The 23,251-nt window shown below is 36.6% G+C and overlaps 2 protein-coding genes across 2 annotated transcripts; one reads left to right on the top strand and one right to left on the bottom strand.

Moving 5' to 3' along the window:
- Nucleotides 1-13,637: 13,637 nt before the first annotated feature.
- LOC140037713 (basic endochitinase-like) lies at nucleotides 13,638-14,754 on the top strand. Its single transcript, XM_072082717.1, has one exon. It carries the CDS (start codon nucleotides 13,683-13,685, stop codon nucleotides 14,586-14,588), a length of 906 nt encoding a protein of 301 aa, XP_071938818.1. The 5' UTR covers nucleotides 13,638-13,682; the 3' UTR covers nucleotides 14,589-14,754.
- A 5,202-nt stretch (nucleotides 14,755-19,956) lies between these two features.
- LOC140037962 (protein ALP1-like) lies at nucleotides 19,957-22,311 on the bottom strand. The gene is made up of 4 exons (XM_072083150.1): nucleotides 22,194-22,311; nucleotides 20,846-21,379; nucleotides 20,513-20,738; nucleotides 19,957-20,417 (listed from the first exon to the last, which is right to left on the bottom strand). Exons 2-4 carry the CDS (start codon nucleotides 21,371-21,373, stop codon nucleotides 19,957-19,959), a joined length of 1,215 nt encoding a protein of 404 aa, XP_071939251.1. The 5' UTR covers nucleotides 21,374-21,379; nucleotides 22,194-22,311.
- Nucleotides 22,312-23,251: the final 940 nt, after the last annotated feature.

Below are 23,251 nucleotides of genomic sequence, written 5' to 3'. Positions count from 1 at the left end.
TCATATGCCCCAAGTCCCGATGATTTTTGTAGAAATTTTTGATGTCTGGGGTATAGATTTCATGGGGCCTTTTCCTACTTCATTTGATTTTCTGTATATTTTGCTGGCAGTTGATTATGTGTCTAAATGGGTGGAGGCTAAGGCCACTCGAACTAATGACTCGAAAGTGGTTGCAGATTTTGTCAGATCTAATATTTTTGTGCGATTTGGAATGCCAAGAGCTATTGTCAGTGATAGGGGAACGCACTTCTGCAACAAAACCGTAGCTGCGTTATTTCGCAAGTATGGTGTACTCCACAAAGTCTCAACGTCGTATCACCCCCAGACCAATGGTCAAGCGGAGGTGTCGAATCGGGAGATAAAGTCCATCTTGGAGAAAATGGTGCGCCCCGATAGAAAAGATTGGAGTCAACGGTTGGAAGATGCACTCTGGGCCTACCGGACGGCATACAAGACACCTATAGGGATGTCTCCCTATAGGCTGGTATTTGGTAAGTCGTGTCATCTTCCAGTAAAGTTCGAGCATAAAGCATTTTGGGCGGTTAAGCAATACAATATGGATATTGAGGAGGGCGGAATCTAAAGGAAGTTACAATTAGAGGAGTTGGAGGAGATTCGCAATGAAGCTTATGAGAATGCGGTAATTTATAAGGAGAAAAATAAAATTTTTCATGACCAACAGATCTCAAGGAAGACATTCGAGTGTGGGCAAAAAGTTCTGCTGTACCACTCCAAATTGCAGTTATTCCCAAGTAAATTACGTTCTCGTTGGATTGGCTCTTTTGTTGTGACTAATGTCTTCCATTATGGTGCAGTCGAGATCCAAAGTTTGAAAGCTGAGAAGAAATTTGTAGTGAATGGTCATCGTCTCAAGCCGTATTATGAAGGGGTTCCAACTGAACGGGTGGAGGTGATGCACTTGGAGGATCCGACTTGCTTAGTTTAAGCAAATTTTTGGACAATGTCTAGTCAAAGACATTAAAGAAAGGCGCTCATTGGGAGGCAACCCAATTGTTTCCTTTAATTGTTTGTTGATTTCGTGTCACCATTTAAATCTGTTTTCCTTGAACTTGAATGATTTTGGGTGTTAGTTTTCGTTTTGCTGATTTATAGGTGCCCTTCAGTCATGACGTGCCCGCGTGGTGATGTGCAGGATGCTCACGATCAGAAATTCTGAAACTTCTGGGAGCTCTCCTGCCCTCATGACGTGCCCGCGTAGTGATGTGCAGGACGCGCACGATCAGGAAATTCTGAAACTTCTGGGAGCTCTCTTGGCCTCATGACGTGCCCGCGTCACGTTCGCGGGAAAGGTAAGGATTCAAATAAATAAAAAAAAATGAAAAAAAAATGAGAAAAATATAGAAAAACTATTATTATTATTTCAGTTATTCAAATAATAACAAAAAAATAAAAAAAATAAAAAAAAACAAGAAGAAGGAAAATTTTTCCTCTAAACCGTAGCCCAAAAAAAAAAAACAAATTTCTTTTTTTTTCTTTTCCTTCTTTTTTTTCTTTCTTTCCTTTCTTTTTCTTTCTTTCTTCTTCTTTCTTTCTTCTTTCTCTTTTCTTTCTTCCTTCTTCCCTGCTCCCTCTCTGTCGTCCGAATCACTTCACCCGCCGCCCGCCGCACGCTCCACCAGATCTGCTCAGCCGCGCGCGACCCTATCGCCGCACGCCAGAGCACGGCTCTCCTTCGCGCGCCACCTCCGCGCACGCCGCCCACGTGCTCAGCAACCAGCCGCCGCTCGCGCCCCAGTGCTCCACCAAAGCGCCGCCATCGTCGCTAGCCGCAGCCCACCTTGCGCGCTCCACCGCCATCTTGCGCGCCGCAGCAGCTGCTGAAGCCCCCACTGTCGCGCGCACCGTCGGCGTCCTGCCTCGCGCCGCCAGCAGCGCCTCTGTCTTCCCTCGCCGCTGCTGATCTACCTCTGCCTCACATCCGCTTCAACCACGTCACCCGCCACCAACGAGCAGCCGTTGCTCACTCACGGCCACCGCCGAAACTTCCCACGCCGCGCGCCTCCCTAGGCCCTGCCCCGCTACTATCCCATTTCGTTTGGCTACCCTCTACGGTGAAGGTATTTGGAAGCTGACCCTCAAACTCTTCATATTGCTTGGTGTTGTTAGAGTTGCCTAATAGTGGTGTCATTGCCTATTGGGGGCTATTTCTTCAGTTGTGTGATTTTTCACCAGTGGTACTGGTTGGACTATTCTTGCTTGGAATTGCTAATTCTTGTGGGTTTGGTGAAATTGTGCATTTAATTGGCCATCTGGAGCCACCTGTTGGGAATCTGGGTGAGCTACAACACTGCATTGGTTTGACTGTCCGAGTAGCTGTGTTTATTGCGTTGATTACTGTCCCCTTGCTGCACTACTATTGTTGAATATGAGTTAGCACTTTTCTTGGCTAACTGGAGCCGTTTATTGAGATTTTAAATGTGTTGCAATGCTCTAATTATTTGTTCGATTTGGAGATGACTTTGTGAACATCACGTTGCTTGGGGATATTGCTTGAATTGCTGGATAACTCGCTGGGGTTTCTCTTGTGGTTTTAGTTGAGTTATTACTGAATTGCTTGTTGAGTACTTGCTGGGACCCTTTTGTTTGCTATTGGCTGGGTTACTACTGGGAGGTTTTCGCTTTGTTATTGCTGGTTTCTATACCTGTTAGATTTTCGGTTGCCTTGAACTTACTGTTGGGGGACATGGTGAGACCAAAATCATCCTCTAGGTCTAGGACCCCTCGTTCTCAGCCTCCTCCACAGGCATCTATTCCTGTGAATACACCTACCAACCTACCGTACTCCTCTAATGTCCGAACCCGTTTGGGTAGGGGTAGGGGTGCTCAGGTAGATACCCCAGCTCACTTTGGAGGGCACTTGACCTTCACTAGACCTGCGGATCAGCAGAGGTATGCCAAAGTCTGTGAGCGGCGTATCATACTTTGTAAGACTAGTGAAAAATTAAGCATGATGGGCCTAGGCATACGAGAGGAGGTCGAGCAGATGTTTACAGCCATCGGGTGGCGCCCATATCTCTATATCTTCTGCCCCGCATTTGTCGAGCTGACTCGGGAGTTTTATGCTACCTTTGAGTTTGAGTTGCCCTCGAGGTTCACCGCCGCGACTCCTAATATCATTCGCTTCCGTCTGATGGGTCGGGAATTTAATTTTTCGATTACCGAATTTAATTTGGCATTTGGATTCATTACTCGAGAGTATGCTGAGACGAGAGAGTATAATGAGAGTGCCTGTGACTACGTAGAGCCATTCCTCTCCCGCTACCATGATATATGGGAGGACATGTCCGTCGATAGGGAGCGCTACGATCCTTCCCGGTCTAGGAGTTCCTTTCTTAAGGACCCTAGTGCCCGCTATGTTCAGCGTTTCTTAGCCTACAGCTACTCGGGGCGCAAGGACAGCTCCGGTATACTCTCTCGCCCCGAGTTTTTCTTCCTCTGGAGTATGAAAAACAACATCAAGGTCAACTTGGGGTGTTGGTTGGCGGCGCAGTTCAAAACGGTTTTGACCAAGAAGAACAAGCCTCTGATCCTTTGGTCCTTTATCACTCACTTGGCGACTGAGCTAGGGGTTTTTGACTTGGAGGACCATGACCTACATTTGGCATTCGAGATGGAGCTCTTGGATGTGGATTGCTTAGAGAGGATGGGAGTCGTCGAGCGCTTGCCCGATGGTTCCTACCAGTTTACCCCTCCGGGACCACCTCGAGCTCCGGGTGCACGCCCTACGCCCCGACCAGGACCCTCTTCCTTTCATGAGTCGGCCGAGGACACTGCTGGGCCGTCATCTTCTGCACCACCTCCACGCCGTGGGACTTCTGAATGGCAGCAACTCCGGGAGCAAGTTCAGGATTTGCAGGCCCGAATGACCAACGTCGACGCCAATGTCGCAGGCATAGCACAGAATTTGACGCAGTTTCTGATGCATATAGGCTTTGCACCTCCGTTTCCACCTCGCCCTCCGCATTGACCCGGTTTCAGGGAAGTTTGGTCCTTTTCCCTCTCACTTCTGTTTTACATTTGTCACATTGAGGACAATGTGTCCTATAGGTGTGGAGGGGGTGCTAGTGTTTTCCGTTTTTAGTAGTTTTTAGTTCTTAGTAATTTTTAGTTTTTAGTTTTAGTTCTTAGTTTTTAGTAGTTTTTAGTTTTTAATAGTTTCTAGTTTTATTAGTTTTTAGTTTTAATTCTAGTTGCTTATTATCTTTCTTTGTGACTAGTAATTCTAGTTTTAATTCTTAGTTTTAATCCCATGTGGCTATTAAAAAAAAAAAAGAAAAAAATGAGAGAGAGAAAAATTTTGGTTTGTTGACTTTAGTTCTACTTTTGCCAAGTTCTTTTTAAATATAATGTATCGGGTTAGTGTGGTTGGATTCGAGATGTCTCATTGGTGAATATCGGACTGCTTGATTCTTGTGATTTCTTTGTTAATTTTTCTAGGCATAGGGAATGACTGTTGGCATTTTAATGTGAACTGGTCCAATATTGACTCCAGTTCTCTATGTTTGGCAATAATGAGGCGAGCTGCCCCTATGTTTAGTTGTTAGTGCTGTTATTTTGCGTTTCTGCTTTGTTTAGCTGTGAATAAGCTTGACTGTACTCCTCTATTGGCTACTACCGAGTAACCGGGAATCTGCACCTAAAAGTGTCGATTCTCGCGTCAAAAGGTGGTACTTTATATGAGTACGTGGTTGTATAGCGGTAGGAGCTGAGTAACCGGGCTTCTTCATCTAAAAATGTTGGAGTTCGCGTCAAAAGGCTCCGGCGGCTAGAGACTAAGTTCCCTTGGGTCGAATATTATTATGTGCTTAAAAAAAAAAAAAGAGAAGAAGAAAAAAAAAAGAAGGAAAAAAGAAAGGAAAAAAGAGAGAATACGTAATAGGGAAGCTTGCTGGTTTGTGGACTCAATATGGGGACTTGTGTGAATATTTGGACCATTAGCTGATAAATGCTGTGTGTCATTCCTTTTCCTTAGACTAGTTAATTTGGAAATTGAAGGAGTTTGCGGTAGAGGCTAACTGGGGGGATGTTTCTCGGATTTTAACTACTAGTGCCCGATATATGATTTTCTCTTGAATCTCTCGGCAATGTGGTAGATTAGAGTGATGACCACTATCAACTTTTTGGGGTCTGCCTACTCTTCTTATGCTTGAGGGCAAGCATGGTTTAGGTGTGGGGGGAATTGATAGGGTATAATTTGTTAGTAATTTTATTATTAATTTCCCCTTTCATCCCTGATAAATATTGTGTTAATTGCACATATCTACTTCTATTTGGTTTGTGGCCTTTATTTCAGGGATAGAACAGAAAACTACCAAACATGAGGGATTTTCTGGAGAAAATTGAGTCTTCAAGCGAGTCACAGGCCAGGGCCACAGTGCTGAAAAGAACTGGACTCCCATCCCTTTATTCTTGTTGACCAAGAGGATTACAACCGGAGACTTAGAGAACTTGAAGGCTTGGGCCTTTGACTTCGGTGGGGACCACGGAGGAAAGGAAAAGGGCTTTGGTCCTTTGGTTCTTAAAGAAAAAGCAACGTACAAAGTCTAAGGAAACTAAGAAGAAATGGGGCAGCTTGTGGCCAATTGGTGGGGACCACTGGATATCTTTCCTTTGGCCTTAAATAGGGAGCTAACGTACAGAAGACGGACGGCCAGCTTTTAGTTTAGCTTCTTAGCCTAGTCTTTAGTTTAGTTTTTCCTTCTTTTGACTGGCCTCTGACACACGCCAGGTGTTCGACAAAATTTCCCAACGGGAAAAACACCTTTTATTCCTTGCTTCTTAGTAGAAAACGCTATGCCTTTGCAATCCATTAATTCGTGTGGTGATTTAATTATGCGGCGTGGCTAAATCTTCCATCTAGTCAAGGGTCAACTCGACGGCGCAGTCCCGAAAATCTGTGAGATCTAATTAGTTTTCACGTGTTCCTTTATTTATTAATATTTGCACGTTATCTGCTTGAATTTTCATGGGATTATTTTATTAATTGGATGTCAAGGGCCCGATGTTCAATGTGATTTATTAATCTCGTGCCAATTTAGTCAATTAAATCCGTAATTGTTTGATTGATTAATGTTAGTGGCAGCTGGTGTGTTTACACATTAGGGGAACGTGCAATCTAATTTAAATAACCCTCGTAGCGTGTTATTGGTTAGGGCTAGGTTTTTCTAGTTATTAATGCAATTGAAAAATTAATTCCTACGGTCGTACCTAGGAGTACTTTTCTGGTTAGAGGTGATTAATGGTCGTACCTTGGTCATCTATAATTTAAGGAAAAATTGGTCGTCAGACTATAACTAGCCTATTAATACATTAAGTGAACCTCTCTTGCATCAATGATCGGATGATTGGACTGTGCCTGAGTAGTTGTATCCTTGGCTAGAATTTATTTATTCTTGATTTAATTCCTGTTTTACTTGTGCTAGTGATTTATTTATTTTTAATTAAATTGTTTAATTATTTTTAGTTTCATTCCGGTGAAATCCCCCCTTATCAATTGGACTTTAAAAAGAGACAGATATCCCCAGTCCCTGAGGAGACGACCTTACTTGCCACTGTCTACTATTTAGTAATTTTTGTCAATTAATTAATTCTGGTATATCGGGTTAAGCAAACTCTTCGGGAATAGGGTGAATCAAGTAACCCATTGCACACCTAGAGTCCCTGCTCCAGTACCTAGGATTGATTATTGACTGCTTTTAGTGGTATCTAGATTCTATATTTATTATTATTATTGCACAGGCTGACGACCTGTCAGTGGTGTTAAGCCCATTGGTTGTAAGTGGATCTACTCCATTAAGCGCCGGTCTGATGGCTCACTTGATCGATATAAAGCGAGGTTGGTGGCACTTGGTAATAAATAAGAATATGGAATAAATTATGAGGAGACATTTGCACCCGTCGGAAAGATGACAACAGTGCGCCTTGTTCGAGCTATTGCTGCTTCTAAGGGCTGGTTATTGCAACAAATGGATGTTAAGAATGCCTTTTTGCATGGGGATCTTAAAGAAGAAATTTATATGCCGCCACCATCAGGATTATTTTCTACACCTTCATTTGATGTTTGTAAATTGAAACGATCACTCTATGGTTTGAAACAGGCTCCACGTGCTTGGTTTGATAAGTTTCGTTCTACGCTTATTAATTTCTCATTTGTCCAAAGTTAGTATGACTCCTCTTTGTTTCTTTGCAAAACACTTAAAGGAATTGTCCTGCTTCTGGTATATGTTGATGATATTGTTATTATAGGGACTGCTACTAACTTGATTTCTAAGCTTCAAGACCATCTTCAGACTTCTTTTCATATGAAGGACTTGGGTCCTTTACAGTATTTTTTTAGGTCTTGAGATGCGTTCCACCTCAGCTGGTATCTTCTTACACCAGCATAAATACATTCAAGAGTTAATTGCTTTGGCTGGCCTTCAAGATGGTCGTTCAGTTGATACTCCCTTGGAGGTGAATGTTAAATATCGTCATGATGAGGGTGATTTTCTATCTGATCCTTCTTTATATAGACAGCTGGTAGGCAACTTCAATTATCTGACTATTACTCGGCCTAATATTTCTTTTGCTGTTCAACAAGTCAGTCAATTTATGCAAGCCCCTAGGCACCTTCATCTCGCCGCTGTTCATTGCATTGTTCGCTATTTGAAAGGCACTTCTGCTCGAGGTCTTTTCTTTCAAGTCGACTCTCCTATTCATCTGGTTGCATACAGTGATGCTGATTGGGCTGGTTGCTCTGATACTAGACGTTCCATTACTGGTTGGTGCATGTTTATTGGTAACTCTCTCGTTTCTTGGAAAAGCAAGAAGCAAGATCGGGTGTCTAAGTCTTCTACTGAGTCTGAGTATCGGGCCATGTCCTCTGCGTGTTGTTTGGCTTCGTGGATTGTTGGGTGAACTTGGGTTTCCTCAAATCGAGCCTACTCCGCTCCATGCAGATAACACTAGTGCTATTCAAATTGCCGCTAACCCAGTATTTCATGAGCGTACCAAGCACATTGAAGTAGATTGTCACTCTATTCGTGAAGCATATGATGCTCATGTCATCTCTCTTCCGCATATCACCACTGCTCTCCAAACTGTTGATGTGTTTACTAAGGCTCTTTCCAAACCTAGACATCACTTTCTTGTTGACAAATTGATGCTAGTTGATCACCCAACATCAATTTGAGGGGGGATATCAATGGTAGAGATTATGGCATAAGATGATGGCAGAAATTGTGGCAAAGATTATGGCATAAATCATGCCAACGATTTGTTCATTAATTGTCTATATATAGTTACCTAGAATAGAATATCAGTAATTAGGACATTAGCTGTAATTAGCTATACATAGATGACTACCTAAAATAGATTGCACAGAAATTCTTATTTAAGGGAAATGATCATCAAGTAAAAGGCATTCAGCCAATTTACTCAAAAATTGACATAGCTGCAGGAGAGCTAGAGAGGTGTGGAAGATGGCACCAATTCAGTGGGATGGGATATTGGCACAGTCGGGTAACTTTTCCTATTGGTGGAATGCAGTAATGGAAGCAGCAAGAAGGAAACAAGGTTAGAGCTACATTAAGCTAACAACCAACATACTTTGGCAAATTTGGAAGGCAAGGAATGAATGGCAATACAACTCAAAACAGAAACATCTTTTGAAGATTGCTCACAAAGCTCAAAAAGATTGGCAGGAGCAGGTGTTAGCAAAGGAAAAATAAGAACCAATGAGCAATTTTGAAACATCCAGAGGACCTATGCAAGATGTTCAAACACGAGATGAAGCAAATGAAGTCAATCTGCAGATAGCTGTCTATGAGGATATCGACACCAGATGGCTGGGAAGGGGAGTGGTGGCAAAGAATCACAGGGGACAAGTGAAGACAGCATGGGCCATGAGGGACAAAGGTACAAACATTTCAATATTGGATTTAGCTGAGACAGTAAGGTTAGCTTTAATTAAGGCTAGAGGAAAGAATTGGTCAGAACTCAAGGTTCATATCCCCCACAAGTAGCTTCTGTCATCGTTGATGTCACGGAAAACTAAAGACATTAGACTGGCAACTATGATTGATGACATCGCCAACTTAGGCTTTTTGTTTAAAAAATGCTCATTTTATTTAGATATAGCAAATGACAATATAAGTAAATCTGTGAGTACTTATGCTGTAGGCATTTGTATTGATGAGGAATGGAACAATCCTCAAGGTGTCTAACACCTTTGTAAAGTATCTTAGAGCCGTTGCTCTACAAGTGTATAGTTATGTTTTGATCAATATATTCCTATCGTTTCAGAAAAAAAAAAAAAAAAAAGTGAGTACAACGCTGAAATTGATGGTGGCTATTGTTCCCGCCTTCCTTTTACATTCCCTTGTTTCCCTGCCCAACAAAAATCACGCACATGCTTCGTTCGTGGATTGGAATGCATTTACGAACACAAGTTATGGACACATTTTGTTAGCGGGATTGATAAAATAAACACACAACCGATAGTCCAATTCCTATTCTCCAATATTAAAAGGTTTTTCATCCTAATCGATAATTAGTTTGTTTACTAGATAATTTCACTAATTAAATTTTCTTTTAGTTGCCATGATCCGCGGTAATTATCGAAAGCGAATCCATTCGAACTTTTTTTTTTTGACACAAAAAAATGATCTTTATTTCAAGGGTGGTAATCTAAAATTTGAGAAATAATCACTACCTTTATTATATGAATGATTTACATCATATTCACATTTCATATCCGCCCAATTTGAAAAATAAATTATGTTTTCCGTTATAATAAGACCTCTTATTGGTTGATTTCAACATTTGAAACTTCAACATGTTTACCTGCACTATCATCTGAACTATTCTAATTCACTTAACCTTTGTGATCATTCATGTTGTTAATCTGCAGAACTCTCCCTAATTTTATTTTCAAAGACCACATTTTATAGTGTTATCGACATATGCTACTATCTACTCACTAGATATCGATTGTGCACCTAACATACTCATATCATCCAACTCTATATATCACATCACATTACCTTTGAGCTTACCGGACAATGATATATACACTTAAATCTCAAAATATTGCCTTAGAGACTAATAATGCATTTAACTTTTAATTTATTTGTATTCTACTACATTCTTCCTTTATACTCATTTAATTACTATGCATGCCTACTTATTTATTAATGCGTATTCATAAATCTTATAACTTCTATCTTTTTTTAGATTAATTAATGTTGCAAATTTTCCATTCATCGTAAATTCTAATTATTTTAGATCAATATAGGCCTACTCATGAATTATACATCATAGTTGTGGATTGTGGTCATAAGCATATATTTACATTTGTATCTAACCACATTTTCATTCATTTTAACATATTTTCATGTGCATATACATACATGTATAAGGTTACTTTTATGATAACAAAAACGATAAAAAATTCAAAACAAAATAAAGTGATTAGTTTATCTAACATTTTATCTCCTATCAATTTAAAGCATACTAAATTATGCTTGTCACTCCTTCATTTGATCAGAGGCATCTATGAATTGAATCAATAGTAATTTCTTGAATACGAATAATAGATGGTTAAGAATAAGTAATCATAATAAAGGTATAAAAAATTGAATTGGATTGTTAAAATAATTTTAAGTACAACATGGAAAGGTTTCACTTTTTAGTTCCTACTGCTGTCTATGATATAAAAATAATGAATTCTATCTTTAAATTAAACACGGACTGCAATTAAGAACCAAAACTAAATAAAAAATTAATAAATAATCATTACGATAGTATCTTCAAATAGACTAATCATACATACATAAAAATATAATAGAAGACATTTTAAAGCCAAAAAAAAAGGAAGAAAAAAGCATCGCCTCTTAACAATGGAGTTTGAAGGAACACTCATCCTTCAAAAGATAATGATGAAATCTGGGGAATTAGATCATTAGAATCACAATAATGAACTTTGGAGGAAATAATACTATGTTTGTCAATTAAAGTCTTGATTATTAGTGTGTTAATTGGAGTGAATAGCCTATAAATAAATCCTAATGCAAATATCTATTTTATATAAATTCTAATAGAAAGCAAATTTCCTTTGACTTGTTAATTGGATTCGATCAACTTTATGAAAAATCCTAATAGAAATTAAATTTCCTTTAGTTTAACATTTGTTTCGTTTTGTATAATTTTATTATTTTGTAAAGTTTGTTTCAAAAAATTTGTGAAAGAAAAGTTGCCTAGCAGTTGATTTCTTGCAGGAAACTTTGAAAGGAATTTTTTTTTTTTACACAAAATAACTTTAAAAAAAATTAAAAGGAACCCAATTAATCACTTAAGATAAGTGCGTTGGAGGTATGGTTGATAAATTTTAGCTAAAACCTACAGAAGTTTTAAAAGTTCTAAAATTGACTAATGTCGTTAGTGGACGTGCCAGACTGCCTCAAATTATTCCCCACGGCTAGCGACAAACATCAAATTGAATTATTCCCCACGGCTAGGCTAGCAAACAACATCAACTTGAATTATTCCCCACGGTTGGGCTAGCAAACAAGATCAAATTGAGCAATGGACTTGTGGGTCTTTCTGCCTAAATGGAGCAGCTTTACACCATATGGTGACATCTCCACCACAGAGAAAAGGGCACGTCAATGAGAACTTGAGCTGATCCTGTGAAACCATATGACTATTTCTTAGTTTAAGTCAACTGCAAGTGAAGTGCAAACCTGGTATTCCAACGTTCTAGTGAAGCATCTTAGCGAGCAGGGATCGCAATGCAATGTTCTTAAATTTGGATGGGATATCGACTCGGCGAAACTATTAGGTTAGAGGTTAATTTCTAAAAAAATTTGCTAACATTAGTATGATGTCATAATTATTTTATATATTTTTTTGAGTTTTAGAAATATTAAAATTAAGTTCGTGGTTATATTTTGACCATCTATATAAAATGTTTTAAAAATATTAGACTTGCAATCAAATATACACCTAAAAATTATATATAAAAATATGAATTCATGTTTAAAATATGTCCATTCTCCAAAACTCCTCGAAAAACTAAACTAAAACAAATTATACCCAATTCGAAATCTTTATGATTTTTCGATACAAGTTGGAATCGCTAATGATAAATTGATAAGGTGATAGGAATGAAAACTTTTTGGTTTAGAAATCGTTTAAGGGTGAGAGTGATTTTGGTATTTATACTAAGTGGTGGTGTTTTTTTTTTATTCCTATTAATAAATGAAAGTTTTATAATTTAGGTAATTCAAATTATGTTTAGAAAAATTAAAAAAAATTGAGAATCGGATTAAGTAGTCAAATCAGGTCATTGGTTTGGCCGGTTTTTAACTAGAGCAATTTTGTGCTACTCATCAATTCAGGAAGAAGGCTGGTTCGTGGTCAGACTGGTCAGACCAACTGATCTGGTCCGCCTCTAACAACATTGTCGGTTTAGAGTGACGGAGGGATCTGCTCTTGAGTCCTCTCCATTGCCAAAAAATTCCTGTGGTCCCCACCCCATCCCCCATCCCTGTTCCGTCAAATCCCCCTTTCCCTTCCCACCTCGCACCCTATGTGGGCACTTGAGGGTGACAATTTTATTTTTCTAATTGTCTTAAACTTATTCCATCTTGATAGGGTGAAACTTAACCCAACTCTCAAATCCATCTCCAATAGATCAAGACTAAATTTAATGAACAAAATAAAAAAGAGAACTGAAAAAGTGAAAAGGGAAAAACTGAACAAAAAAAGAATCAAGAAAGCACAAAAAAAAAAAAAAAATAGAAACCTTAATCAAATTGTACAAATAACCCTTGGGAATGCTCATGCAGCCCAAAATATGCTTGTGCCAAATACCAACTACGATTCTGGTATTTTCAAAATAATTTCCAAACATCTTCGTTTCAATTTGATTCTTTCCAGCAATGGTTATTAAAAAAAATCAATAAACATCCAAAAAAAATGTTAAACCTTCTTTCCAAAATAACATAGAACAAAATAAAATAAAATAATAGAGATAATCAATATCCTAAGTATTATTGTTAGATTACGCATTATATTATATTTATTTATATTAATAAATTTAAGTGAGGGATGGAGTATGGGCTGGGGTGGGGTGGAGAAAAATCTCCCTTGCCCATGCTCCGTCCCTACCCATTACTCCTCCGCGAGGCTGGCACCCGTGTCGTTGCTATCCCTATTTGCTGGTGTTAACTCTTTGATTTTTACAACTTTCTTGTCAATCGTCCTTGCACCCTTTGCAAGGATCAACGCCTCACGAATTAAAATTTGTCCAATACAAATCGGTTAGTGCAAATCATATAACTAATCAAATCGTTAAAAAGTATTTCCAAAATCCATACATCCACCTACTTTCAAATTAAACCTAATCACAAACTTTGAACAAGAATTGTCAATTGAAAAACTGTCAAAATACCGTCTTCTCTAGTATTATACCCCCAATTACACCATGTATCAAGGTGAACCTGCTTTAAATATTTCACAAACCTTCTATACATGGTGTAATATGGAGTGTGACGTTAAAAATTTGACGGAGGATCCAAATTCGTCAAACCACTTCAAGAGTACTTCAAATCCCTTCCTATAAGAAGCGCAGTCCTGAGTCCCTTGGTTCATCGCAGTCTTCACAAACCATATTCCACCAAATGATGAATCTCAAAGTTCATTCAATTGCTTTAATAATAGTCTCTACAATCTTTTCCCTCGTCTTGACTTCAGAATGTGGAGTCATTGTGGTCTACTGGGGCCAAAATGTAATGGAAGGCACCTTGCGCGATACATGTTCCTCTGGATTGTATCGGGTTGTTAACATAGCCTTCCTCCCAACTTTTGGCAATGGTCAAACTCCTAAGCTGAACCTAGCTGGTCATTGTGAGCCTTCATCTGGGGACTGTAAAAAATTAAGCGAGAACATTCGCCAGTGTCAAAGCCAAGGAATTAAGGTCATGCTCTCAATTGGCGGTGGCAACGGGAGCTATTCTTTATCATCAGCCAATGATGCCAAGCAAGTGGCAGATTATCTGTGGAACAACTTTTTAGGGGGCAAATCAAATTCAAGACCACTAGGTGATGCTGTTTTGGATGGTATCGACTTCGATATTGAACTTGGCCAAGGCCAATCTTATTATGCTGCTTTGGCTCAAGCATTGTCTGGTTACAGCAAGCAAGGCAAAAAAGTGTACTTAACTGCATCACCACAGTGTCCATTTCCTGATAAGAAACTCAATGCTGCCCTTAGCACTGGACTCTTTGACTACGTATGGATCCAGTTCTACAATAATCCTATGTGTGAGTACACTTCTAGCAGTCCCAACAACTTCGAAAATTCATGGAAGAAATGGACATCATCAATAAAAGCAAATCAATTTTTTGTTGGACTTCCGGCTTCAAAGATGGCTGCTAAAAGTGGTTTTGTTCCAGAACAAGTTCTAAAATCAAAGGTCCTGCCGTTCGTGAAAAAATCATCATCAAAATATGGTGGGATCATGCTTTACGATCGATACAATGACAAACAGAACGGCTATAGTTCTGCTGTGAAGGGCAGTGTTTGAGTTTAATATCCAAGCCACCATGTTATTACTAAATAAAAAACCCAGAAGAGTAATGTGGCCTAATGGTGAAGCCACCATGTTATTACTACTTCTGCTGTGAGCATGTTATTTGTCTAATCACTAAAAAAACTTTATTATCAATGATACAACAATAATTGTCCTTGTACATTTATAGTCTAGTATTTTTGTTTAAGCATGTCAATAAAGAACTGGAGTTTATGAGGACATGACTTGATCTTGAAGAACAGCGGTAAGGTTAAAAGAATTTCATATTGACTTAAGTTGATCTTGGTGAACCGATTTCAGTTAATTCAATTCAAAATAATTTTGTTTAAAATGTAATTCCAAATTTGGTATCGAATTTTCAACTTCAATTTTAAACAGAAACCGATTTTGATTCTTACTTATTTATTTTTTCTTGAATACATAATATTGATGTTGTTTATTTTTATGCCTATGTTACAACTTATTATTAAAACATGCTTCAAAAAAACTTATTATTAAAACATATATTTACATGTACAAATTGATTAGTGAATATTCACTATGTTATTAATTATGAATACATCTATTACGACCTTTCTTCTACAAAAAAACTAAATAATGCAAATTAATATAGATAAAGTTGTAATAATGTCTACTACTTTATTACTTATGACAAATTGTGTTAGTGTGCTTACTTCTTACCATATACAATTTGTATGGACACATGTCATAATATTCATATGATGGTACTTCTTTAGAGTTTATGAATAGCTGATTTGTGTTTGCATGAATACACTTAATAAATCACATGATATAAATAATTAATAATAATTTAATTAGTGCAGATGGAGAAAATCGATTTTTTTGAGTTAACCACATTTATTTTTAAGTTTCTGTACCAAATATGAAAATAAATAGAATGATGAACCGATTTATATAAATTCATTTCCAATTTCAATTTAATTTCAATTTTATACTGAACAGAGAAAACCAATGTCGACAGATCGATTTAATGTTAACTTAGCAGTGATTTTAAGTGCGATCCATTTTTATGGTTTACAAATGGACAAGGAACATGATGAGCCTACTTTGTAGTTTAATTTCATGGGGGGTTTTCCTCAAATCAAAAGGCAACAGCAAGTGCTACCTAATGCAATTAATATGATACAAATTACAAACCTAACTAGATCTAATTTCGATTTAACTGCTTCAAGTTATATAAACCTGACTTCTAGCATCTCTCTCTTGCCTTCCCCATACCCCCTTGACCAATTTAAAGTTAATTTCTCGAGTTAATTTTCTTACACCTTCTCACATGAATTTTTTTAATATACTAATGAGACTAAATACATACCAATAAATGAAAAATGAGAATTTAAATTTGAATAACGGCAATGTGTTTTTCATCTAACTTCAATTGTAGAAAAATATTTTACACTGATAGTGTAAGAAAGAATAATGTATTTCTGTATAGTTATCTAATTTCTACAACATGCTTAGTTCTATTATTTACAAGTATAAATATTTTAAGTGGTTTGGAACTAGACTTGTCTTCCGTGCTGAATTTCCTTTGGTCTATTGTGTACTCCACCCTTTCAAATTGGTGAACTGGATACCCACTCCATCGGTATCTTCTTTCCTTGGTCTTCCATTTGGTCATCTTTATAGTTTCCATTTAAATCTCCATTTCATTTTTTTTTTAATGTTATGCAATCAAAGGTTCTAGGGTATATATACTATCAAAATATATATAAGATTAGTACACTCCAAGCACATGGGTGGCAGAGGCATGGAAAAAATTAGGGGGCGCTTGGTTCAAGCTTAGGAATTGGAATTGTAATTGGAATCATAGACTTTGGTTTTGGAATTAAAATTTTTCATTCCAATATCTTGCTTGGTTCACACATTGGAATTAGCATTATTCCAATTCCTGATGCTTGGTTTGCTGAGTGTTTCGGAATTAAATGCAATTAAATTCCAAATTTTCCCCTGATATAACAATTCTTCTAAAACAAAAGAATTACACATACGACAAATTAACATTTTCATAATTGTAACTACAATAGTTATTAACTTTTTGATAAAACATAAGAAAATCATAAATAATAAAAAAATTAATACCAGAAAATAAATATAGTGGCTGCATTAACAAGGAGTAAATTCCCAAAAAAAGGAGTTTTTAAACAATCATCCAAAAGGTGACGATTTTTGAGTCTCTTCCCAAAGGGTGAAACATGCATCCAAGGAATGTGTTCTTCCAAATAAAAACGCAACTTTCAAATACGTTATTTTATGTTTTGGAAATTTGTTTAAATATGAAAAATTGGTTAAATAGCCCATAAGATACCAGCTCTTTATGGAAAACTGGCAGGTTTTGTACCAGCTTTATGGAAAAAATTGATTAAATAGTGCCCAAAGGAAAACTAGTATGTTTTGTATTTAACATAAATTAAATATGTGAAAGTTAAAAAAACAAAATTGCTCATAAGATACTAACTCTTTAAGGGAAACTGACAGGTTTTGTAATATGTTTTGTACCAACTCTTTATTGAAAACATACCAACTCTTTATGGAAAAAATAGATTAAATAGCGCCCAAAGGAAAACTAGTATGTTTTGTATTTAATATAAATTAAATATGTGAAAGTAAAAAAAAAAAAAGAAATTACTCATAAGATACCAGCTCTTTATGGGAAATTAGCAGGTTTTGTATTTAATACGCTATTTAACCAATTTTTTATATTTAAACAAATTTACGAAAATTAAAATAACGTATTTGAAAGTTGCATTTTTATTTGGAAGAACGCATTTCTTGAATGTGTTTTTCACCCTTTGGGAAGAGACTCAAAAATTGCCAGCCTTTAGGAAGTTAGTTTAAAAACTCTTTCTTTTTGGAAATTTACTCCATTAACAAGTCATTTGTGGTTCCTACATTAGATAATGATATGAAATAGATCTCTCCTTACATATATGAACAAAAGAAGGAGACTCAAATCACAAAAGCTAACCATACCAAATACAAGTCAATTGTCTAATCCAGTCGAGAGTGCCACTCAATGTCCACAATCTCCAAAAGACTAATCATATAACCATCTAACAATCACCATAACAAAAAGAAATTGCCATCAAATCATCACTTTCCAGCTAACAATAATTTTACTTCAGCGAGTAGATGGAGGATAAAGGAGGTTAATTACATATTGTCGTTTCATTTCTGCAGGAAGATTGTAGAACACATGAAGCTTGGAAATCTGCTCTGAAAATATGTCGGCTGCATTCATCACATCTCCACTCGGTAAAGCAAGTTTCATTAACTCAGCAACAACTTGATCTCTTCTATCGGAGACCAATTGCTCATGTTTATCCTCATTTGACATGGCTGCTGCCATAGTTGTGAAATTAGCTTGAATTCCCTCCACAAAATCTCCAAATTTGCTGGTGAGAAGTTGCAATGATGCATCAAGATCACCCCTAGTTGTTGATGCAGATTTCATTTTTTTTGACACATTTGCAATGGGAGGGGATTATTTCTTTTGTTTCTTGGAATTTCTTGTACTTGTTGAGCTTGGTTGAGTTGATTGCTCCATGGAATTTACTTCATCTTCTTCTACCTTATCATTATCCGAGTTTGACATAGCATTAGAGGTGGCAAAATGGGCGGGATGGGCGGGATTTGCTTGGGTTTGAGATGGAACCGAGTCATATGGGTTTGGGTCCAACCTTACCCATATGTGTTTTGGGACTAACTTGGGCGGGATCATTTTGGAATGGGTTTAGATTCATCCCGGCCAATACCCAAATTCATTTTCTACATATTTTTTTCCTTTAATTCATTTTTTATTTTTTATATAATTTTAATATTTTTGATTTATTAAATTTCTTTTAGTTTTATTAAATAAACATGCAAGTGCTTTATACTCAAGATTCCCACCAAAAATTGGATTAACAAATAAAGGAAAAGATAGATATACAGCCATATTCCAACATATATCAAGATGGCCAAGGTCCTTAGGATGTTGAATATTTATCCTCATCATTGTCCAAGGATGACAGGTCTAAACTAACTGAAATGCTGGAAATTCTTGTGGATAATGACTAGAAAGACTACTAGATTATATTCGCTGGTATGACTATAAAAATTGTTAAAGATAATTTTTGAATCTAAGACTCCGTTTGGATTGACTATTTTTTCAAAAAATAAGTTTTTCAAATACAATGTTACAGTAATATACAATAACTCAAGAAACATCCCATCCATATTAGTATATCAAATATTTCAAAAAAATTTTATAGTAAAAATTTTTCATATACACGGCTACAATAAAATATTTCAAAAACACCTACCAAAAACAGCTAATCCAAACGGAGCCCTTGCCATTTGAGCCCAATGGATACCCAAGTATTTCCCATCCTTTCCCATTCATTAATGGGTATAGTTGGGATGTGTCCCAACTTAAACCCAATACCAAATTATAATACCCATCCCGCCCAAAGTTCCTTTGGGCATGGGTAGCCCATTGGGACTTGGGACAAATTGCCAGATCTACATAGCATCAAGCCCTTCATCTCCTTCCTCCAAATTTTGGACATCTTCCATATCTTGGACAGCTTGTGCAAAATCTTCAGCAACATTTCCAGTGGCTCTGTCTCTTCCATATACAATTTCAAGATCTCCTAAATATGGAAATTTGACATCCCAAAGGCCCTTCGCATCCTTATAAGTCTAGAGATAGAATAGAAAGATAAATGATAATCTTAATAAAAGGTTGAAAAAGAACATATCAGAATGTAAAAAGTAATCAATTTCTTACCTTGCACCAATCATCATACCACTGTTTTTCACAAGAAATCTTTTTCTCAGCATCATTCCAACTACAACCACTTTCTTTGCACATTTCAACAATTGCATGGAACCTATTTTTCAGCCACTTAACTTTTGATTAAATATGTGGGCTGACTTGTTTGGTAAAAGTAGGTTGCTTACGCAAGATAATTTTAAGCAATTCGCTCATATAATTATTTTTAAATCCTCCATCTGATTTCCACATTGGATCACAAGCCAACTCTTGCAATGATTCTATGAGCACTTTTACTTCTTCACCAGTCCAAAAACATTTATTTTTCCCTCTTCCACGTACAATTTCATCATTCTCCATCCTATCATTCAGAAGTCAACCCATATATATCAATTAATTTTGATACACAATAGCATATAACTGAAATTTATAATATAATAAAACACATAAAAGAACATACAATTAAAAGTCAATCCAAATTTAAAAGAACATACATCAAGTGTCAATCTAATTCACAAATCCACTACAAGAGTACATCAAATGTCAATCCAAATTTAATGAGTCTAAGAGCTAAACATCCATTCATAGCTAAATACTAAGTCCAGCCCTCCAATTGTCAAACATTTCATGTGCTAAATTATTTCTAAAATTTGCCCATTGATCACTTGGTAAAATAGTGGATATGTACTCTACTTCTTCATCACTGTCTTCATCTTCACTTTCATTTTCTTCACATTGTAGTAATTCTTGTGGATCAAAAGTCATGAACTTCCTTATCAAGTTGTGCAGCAGACAACATGCCATAATTATTCGCACTTGTGTTTGAATTGGAAAAAATGAAGGGGATGCTAGAATCTTCCACCTTCCTTTTAGCAATCCAAAACATCTTTCTATGATATTTCTAGCTTTAGAATGTTTCATGTTGAAATATTCCTCTGGTCTTTGTGGTCGATAACCATTGAATTCATTAAGGTGGTATCTTTGCCCTCGATAAGGGGCAAGAAATCCATCAGCATTACAATATCCAGCATCCACCAAGTAATAACAACCTTCAAAATTCAATCATGTACAAATTAATACTAGACTACTTTATTTTCGAAAAAAAATTGATTGAATGGTATTGAATACTGCAATATATGTTTACCTTGTGGGACTCTAAAACCATTTGGTCTAGAGATAGCATTTCGAAGCACACGACCATCATGTGCCGAACCTTCCCAACCAGGCAAGACATAGATAAATTGCATATTAGGAGAACAAACCCCTAATACATTCGTTGCAATACTTCCTTTTCTCGTTCGGTATCTTGATTTTTGTTCGGTGGGTGGTGTCACATCTATTAATGTCCCATCTAAGGCACCTAAACAATTCTATTTTAACAAAAATAAAAATATAAATGAGTTAAAATGTCTATATTGGATAGTTTAGATGAAAACATACATTTTATTAAATGATTGTATTTTAATGTTTGAATTACCTTAAAACATTTCCATCTCTCATCTGTGCAATCTTCGGTAATAGGCTCAGGCTTCTTAAGTAATATAGTATGCAATTTCAAAACTGCTAGGAGGCAAAGATTAAATTGACGACTCACCGTTTCTCTACTTCTCCAAAATAGACCACAAATTGTTCTACTTTTCTTGTGGTGAGCCAAAACATATACAAACATGGCAACAATTTCTTCTATTGACATGTTTCTTGTAGCTTTCAAACCTCCAGTGTCTCTAATCATTTCACATAATATCCCAAATGTTCGTCTATCCATACGAAGTTCGCTAATACAATAAGCATCACTCTCCCTAGTCAAATTGAATAAGTGTTGCATGCGCTCAGTGACTTTTTCTTCTTTTGATTTTATTTGGCGTCTTCTACTTTTGAGATGTATGAATATTAACTGGTACCACATCATAAACAGTGCAATAACAACCATTATCATTCCTGATAAAATCTGGCTTTGCCCTCGATATTTTTTGCGTCTTCTGTTTTCAATAGGCAAACGTGGCATCTTTGTCTACATAACAATATGACAACCAAACGTAAGTATTCACCAAACTAGATTACGGCATCAAAATCTTCAAATGCATTAAACATCAATTGATCTTATTAAAAGGGCCTAGACATGCATCATACATCCGTAAACACAATGATGTATAGATATAAATAAGCATAAACAAACGAAATTGATGGTTGAAACTTGAAATCCTAATGTACGAATAACTATGAAACTGAAAGCTATTCAAGCAGACAATTTTACAAACAGGTACAGGGCATGTAGAAACCCACCCAAACTATACCAGTATTCACGGATCAAATAACCAAAAGATCAAGAATTGATTGACCTCCATTGAATGCGTAATCCAAGAAAACACATTAAAAACATAAAAATGACAAATCTAGTGACATTAACATTCATCTCACCAAAAAAAAGAACAAAATAATGTATTTGTTGAAGTAAGTGAATTAAAATACATGTACTACAACAAAATACATGGATTAAAAACATGTATTATTCTCACCAATAATAGTGTATTTGTTGCGGAAATAATTTCTTATTGGATTTTGTGACAAAAGAATATGAATTCATGGAAGGAAGACTTTTTTACAAAACTGACAGATTGTGTAGCATGAGTGGAATAAAAGTGAGAAGGTGATGGATCCAGAGCATAGCATTTTGGTCCAGTTAGTGTTATTGTATCAGATTCCCTTCTTTTCTTCTTTATTTTCAGCTACCCAATGAGTAACCTGAAAAAACAGAGAAGAAGAAAGAGAAAAGCTTGCATACGAAAAGAAAATTGCAGAGGCAAGGGAGTTTGTAATCCACTGACCTGGGATCAAGGAATTCACCCTAGTAGAAGACTCTTCAACTCTAGAATTCGTTGTCCAAGGAGAGTCGAAAGCCACTGATCTTTATGGTTGTCCAACCGGTGAAGTAGAAGAGGTAGAAAATCTGATGGAGAAGAAGAACAGAAGGTGCAGCGTGTAATGAAGAAAAAAAGAGGGTAGGTTCGTCATAAATGTTTTTGCTCGGGAATGAGTTGAGTTGTTGGGGGCAATTTCCTAGTACTTTGATTTTGTTGAAGAATAGTGCGGACAATTTCATTTAAGTGTGGGGATAAAACTACAATTTTATATGTAGATGTGGAAATTTTGAATTGCCCTCACTTTGTCTCTGTCTCTAGGCCACCAATTACAATTTCATACGTAGATGTGAAGATTTTGATAGAGTCAGTGGGGGCAGTGAGAGCTTTGTCTCCTTTTCTCGGCCACGAATTATCAGCAAAGGTTATAATGAATTGAATGATTGCTGTCTTGCAATTAAGAAATTTCATTTTTTTTTAAAAGAAAATGACATTTCATAAGACGCATGATTCCATGTCGTAGAAACAAAATAAAAAATGGCTCACCTCCTAGTTTTTGGTTATTCCAAGATCATACTACCTCGTACTTTTTCAGTTGCTTTTTGTAACTAAACCATTTTTGAGAAACATGAAAAATTTCGCAATAGTGAGAAAAGAAACTCAATCTTTGTAGTTACAGTCGAATTTAGGACCTCTATTTTCTGAATTCTCAATTTCGATTACTAAACCGACATCTAAAACTTTGAAGCAGTGTCTAGATCACTACACTCCAAATTATAAAATGTTTTATACACACACAAAAAAAAAAAAAAAAAAAAGGGCAGATCGCTATGGGTCAACTAGTTTTCTAAATACAGCTTATCTCTGAAGGCTGGCTTTATCGGTGACCATTCATTGGAGATCTCCAACCACACATATTATCATTTCTTATCCTTTTAGGCTATTGAAATTTTTCTAGAAGGAAATGAGAAGCGGCTTAAACTTATCTACAACGTTGATTTGGTTCATTCGTTATTGTTTGTCCA

Source organism: Coffea arabica, chromosome 3c (assembly GCF_036785885.1).
Source record: "Coffea arabica cultivar ET-39 chromosome 3c, Coffea Arabica ET-39 HiFi, whole genome shotgun sequence".
NCBI lineage: Eukaryota > Viridiplantae > Streptophyta > Magnoliopsida > Gentianales > Rubiaceae > Coffea > Coffea arabica.
Note: the sequence above shows the minus strand (reverse complement) of the source record. Positions and strands in the feature narration are given on the sequence as shown.